At 23.3% G+C, this 5,307-nt stretch overlaps 1 protein-coding gene across 1 annotated transcript; it reads right to left on the bottom strand.

Moving 5' to 3' along the window:
- Positions 1-1,409: 1,409 nt before the first annotated feature.
- On the bottom strand, positions 1,410-3,919 carry LOC112681303. Its single transcript, XM_025551568.1, has 8 exons — positions 3,697-3,919; positions 2,533-2,594; positions 2,384-2,466; positions 2,191-2,313; positions 2,019-2,133; positions 1,881-1,950; positions 1,583-1,802; positions 1,410-1,502 (listed from the first exon to the last, which is right to left on the bottom strand). The coding sequence occupies exons 1-8, from the start codon at positions 3,697-3,699 to the stop codon at positions 1,459-1,461; spliced, it is 720 nt and encodes a 239-aa protein (XP_025407353.1). The 5' UTR covers positions 3,700-3,919; the 3' UTR covers positions 1,410-1,458.
- Between the last annotated feature and the right edge of the window lie 1,388 nt (positions 3,920-5,307).

The following is a 5,307-nucleotide window of genomic DNA, read 5'->3' as shown; positions in this document are numbered from 1 at the left end:
TTATCTAAGTCAAGTTAATCTCATAATTTTATTTTGAAAAATTGATTTTATTTGTTTTTTATTATAATTTTATATAATGTGAAGTCTGAAATGTGAATCAAGATTATTCTCCAAAGGTTTTAATTTTTTTTTTATTATTCATTATTTTTTGTTTGTTTAATTATTATAATAAATTATAAGGTTTACTATATCATAAGAATTTTATTTCAGTTGAGAACATTTGTATTTTCAGGTTACATATATCTTAAAATACAATTAAATACCTATATAGCATGTCATTTATACATTTTATTCCATAAAAATAGTTAAAATTAAAAAAAAATTGTAGTATGGTATTAAGTGGGAAATTATTTCCCTCTGCCCATGGTACATAAATACGAAACTAAATGCTCAGTGGAAAATTATTTCCCACCCTTTTTTTACCAGTGTAAATGAAGTTACGAATTGTTTGACATTTACAGTAACTTACATCTGTAAAGAAGTAAATTTGAAAATTTGGTAGAAATCGTACGATATTTTTTTCTGTGCCTTATAAAGGGTTAAAGGCCCAATTAAATTAAAAAAAATAAAAATATATATATTTAATTAAAAAGGTTTATATTTGTTTTATATACTTAATAGTTTTTGGAATTTTAAAGTTTATTTCATTAGTGGGAAGGTCCCACAACCATGTATTTGCTCCTGGGCCACTGAAAGTTTAAATCCGGGCTTCCCCTTTCTTCAACCTAGGTATTATGTAATTAAGTATTTTTTATATTATTATATTTTTAACATTTTTTCCTTACAATATTTTTATTAAAACAACTAAAAATAAGTACAATAGTAAGAAATAAAAATAATTGTTATAATATGTTGCTATATAATTTATTTTACGGAAAACACGATAATTAAAATTTTATTCTATAACACAATGACTCAGCTTTTAAGCTTTTAATAGCAGTGTAGGATTATCATAGCGAAATGTTCAGTTTTCAACCAATTTCTAAATACATGTGCGTGTTTGAGTTGTGGCCATGGGGGGAGGGGTGAAACTAATTTTCTTCAATACAAACTTAAAAATAATTTACAGTTCATTAACTACAGCTTATGTTTCTGTTATAATGATAGACTATTAATTTATATTCTCAATTATTTAAACATCACATTTTTTAAATAAATCAATATATTATATTAAAAAAAATTCGAGCCATAGAAGCGAATACCCCCTTCATCCCCTCAAATACGTTTTTGCATAGTTGAGAAAAATCAACAAAAAAAAATTATACTTTTAATCAATTACGAAAGAGACAACATTTAGGGGATAACAGTTTTTACACAAAATAATTTTTTTTTTTTGTAGTAACTTTGTAGTAAGTATAATAATTATAGAGACTAGACATGTAAATATAATTTAATTTTTTTTTCTCATAAATCTTATACTCGTTTAATTTCATTTTTTTTTAATATCATTAATTTATACTATTTAAATTTTGAGAAACGATTTTCGAATTCATTTAACTGACCTAGAAAAAAAATGAAATATAACTTGTAAATATTTTATTCTAATTAACATAATTTAAAAATAAATGATTAAATTAGTTACTTTCATCCAAATTGACTAAATTTTTTTGGCAATTCTGCTCTCCTGTTTTTACATTTTCTATTATTGTTGTGACACATTTCTGATTTCCATCCCTCATAACAATTACTTTTTCAATTAATCCACCTTGTAATTGTTTAGAGCTAGTTTCTTTTTCTATTCTTCTGCCATTATAGTTACCAGAAATAAATGTCCTAGTGCTAGAACTAGAACTAGGGCTTGACTAAAATTAAATAGCAATATTAAATAGTGTACAAATTTTAAATAATAATGTATACATATATATATATATGAATCAGACCTGTCCAAAATATAATTGAGGTGATACTGTTTCTCTAATTGGAGGTTCATTCAAAATGTTTGAAACTGAACTAATGACATAATAAAATTTTTTAATTAATTGTTAAAAAAAAAAAAAATGTTAATTATTTAAAATTACTTTTGCTTGAGAAAATAATTCCTCACAAGAAAATTTTTTTTTGGTATTTTATTGGTATTGTACTCTATTACATCAGGGACTTGATTAAAATAATCTTTTTTTGCATTAAATTGATCTGAAAAATAAATAAGTATTGCTAATAAAAATATGATTTAATATCGCAAAAACTTACCTAAAAAGTCATTGTTTTTAATACTTTCATTTATATCTGAAAATTCTAATTCTGCTTCAAATTGTTTTAATATTTCTTCAAAGCTTAAATGGAATAACTTGTTCAAATTGTTTTCAAAAGAGTCTGAACATTTTAATAAATTATTAAAAATATAAAATAAAAATTATTTAAGGTGAAGAGTATATACCAATACCTTCTTCAAAATCATTATGCCCAAAATTCATATTTAAATCTGGTTCTTTAGTTGATAATTTATATTCTGAAGGTACATCAAAACTAAAACAGAAAAATTGTTATGAATAAGAGAAATAAATTTGGCATGTAATAATATATAATAATTACGAGGAGCTTGAGTTATCAATGCCAAGTGTTTTATAAATCCAGTTTATAATACTCATATTGATCTAAAATAAAATTTAAAATACAAATTTATTAAATATAATAATTTAATATATGTAATACGTTGTACACTTTAATTATTTTGTTATTTTTCTATATGTTAAAGGATATACATATTTATTGTTTGTGCATCATTATTAACATATACAATACGAAGAATATTATCAATTTTTCGTTATTTCATTCTAATTTAACATTATCACTAATTTTGTAAATTGAAAAATCTGTTATTTTAGGAAATACTTATTCCTAATTATACACAGATCTTAAACACAAACAAAACAGAATAATGCATCAGAATGCAAGGAATGTTAATTTTTAAACTACACCTTTTGTATGAATAAATATAATACACATAAACAATGTTAATATTATACTTAAAAGATATTGGTACATTTTAAAATAATTTAGCCATACATATTACATATGCACATTTCTACAATTATTTATTTATATTCCTATCATCCATGACAACAAATATAGTTTAAAGTCAATTAATTTATAATTAAGAGAAAATTTAACAATTAAGTAGATAAATATTAAATGTTAAAACCAGGGTCGCAGCAAGAGATGAGAGGTGCCTAAGCTTTAGGACATAAAAATGGAATATTTGCGTTTATGTTAATAATTGCAACGGTAAACGTTGTATATTTTACTTGCAAAAAGTTCAAGTTCCTTTATATTTATATTAATTGTTGAAAATAATTTCCAATAATTATAAGAAGGTCATATTTGAAAGTTTTGGCCTATGTAACAGTACTGGTTATAGCAGTAGTAGTTTGAACTTTTTTTTTCTTGACTGACATTTAATATTTTTACACCACCCATTCAAAAAAAAATTTTAACTGTTATCTAAAAGGTGAATTCTTAGGTTTTTAGGGGATAAGTAATGGATATTAAATTGATACATACAGTAAATATATAACCTTGTATTATCCCTAAACCAATTATATTGTATAACAAATCGACCCACCTATTAATATTTCTGTGAATTGCATGTTTTTTAATATACCTCCTTCAAATATTGTATTAAAATACAATAATTAGTAATGTTTTCCTAAATAATAAAAATCATATAAAGTTTAAAGTAAAACCAATTCAACATACCATTCAAAAGAATCAATTGACTCAACTTGCGGGGTCTAATAAAAAACGGCGTAATGACAATTTATAAACTGGACTATTTTAACTGATAATTTAAATGCCAATTTCTTCTATTATCCATTTAACAATATTGATATGGATGCTTTGCATTATCAAAAATATGAAATTTGGTGTTTTTAACCATGCAGTACCACGTCAGTTGATAAACTATTGAAAATTAATCAGGATAATAATATTTATTTCTTATCAAAAGAAGGGGTCTGATACATATATAGAGTAATCTTTTTCTATGGGTAAAAATACTGATAGTATATTCACCTTGAGAATATTATATGAATAAAAAATAATAATACATTGATAACTTCATTTCCGTACTAAATTGTACAAGAAAAACATTTTTATTTCGTCAAATCCTCACGTTTGAATCTTGTAACACTTCAGAAATTCAAAATGTCTTATAAATATTTGAAAAAGGTAAGTGCATCAATTTTTTTCGAAACTCATTATTTGTGCAATCATTTATATAGAAATGTCTAAATGATTTCATAAAATTTGTTGTGTATAATTTTTAAGTGTGAACAATTTATTACTATAAATGTTATCATATAGTGATATGATTTTCAATTATAACTATAGTATATTATAACTAAAGAGCGAATTTAGTTGATATTGCAACTTTTTATTGATACCCACTAAATCAAATCTGATCAAATATGTATATGAATCATATTAATTACAGTCTTCCTATTTAATTTAATAATGCAATTTTTTGCAATTTAATGTAAATTTTTACGTGTACTTATATGTAGTTTAGGATTTTTAAATTATATTTATCTGGGTTATCCACAAAACTCACAAGTTTAGAAGAATCAAATAGTCAATTACTTAATAGTTTAACCATATTTAGTATAAATATTTCTATAGATATTCCCGGTCTTAATGAAAAAATAGTTAAAGATAAATTAAAATATATCTTAGAAAAAAATGAAGGATATAAAAGTATTAAAACTTACTCTAAGATTATAACAGGAAATCAAAATGTTTATTTAGATATAACACCCAATTTTTAAACTATTTTAAATATGCATCGATAACAAGTGTCGACGTTGAACATACTTTTTCATTATATAAACATATTTTAAGTAACAGACGATACCATTTTCAAGAACACAATTTAGAGATATATATATATAATTATAAATTTTAATTCAGAAAAAAAATATATTTTGTAAATATTATATAAATGTCCATAATATTATTTAAGTAAGTAATTAATGATTACATATTTGATATGATTTTAATATGTAATTTTAATGTATTTCATTGCAATTTTAACATATTTACACTGCAATTTTGGTATATTTTCATTGCAATTTTGACATATTTTTAGTGCAATTTTAAGATATTTTTAATGCAATGATATCCGGTCTTTAATCATCACACACCAAACAAATTGATACTGCGTTAAATGAAACGGAATAGGTACATTACAACAGGCTGCTTAAAGCCAACACCAGTAAAAAAAACTATACCCTCTGGAAGGAATAGCGCCATCACATATAGGGTGGACAAATTGCTAGTGACATAGAATGGACGAAACAGATCATGGATGAA

The sequence above is a fragment of the Sipha flava genome, unplaced genomic scaffold, assembly GCF_003268045.1.
Source record: "Sipha flava isolate LNK unplaced genomic scaffold, YSA_version1 18983_pilon_pilon, whole genome shotgun sequence".
In the NCBI taxonomy this organism is placed as follows: domain Eukaryota; kingdom Metazoa; phylum Arthropoda; class Insecta; order Hemiptera; family Aphididae; genus Sipha; species Sipha flava.
This window is presented reverse-complemented; position numbering and strand designations above follow the sequence as displayed.

What these genes read in the sequence shown, in the direction of transcription:
- LOC112681303 (XM_025551568.1), bottom strand. An exon ending in ATTGATAACTCAAGCTCCTC is followed by an intron (nt 2,467 to 2,532) that starts GTAATTATTATA and finishes TTTCTGTTTTAG; the next exon opens with TTTTGATGTACCTTCAGAAT. An exon ending in CTCAATTATATTTTGGACAG is followed by an intron (nt 1,803 to 1,880) that starts GTCTGATTCATA and finishes ATTTAATTTTAG; the next exon opens with TCAAGCCCTAGTTCTAGTTC.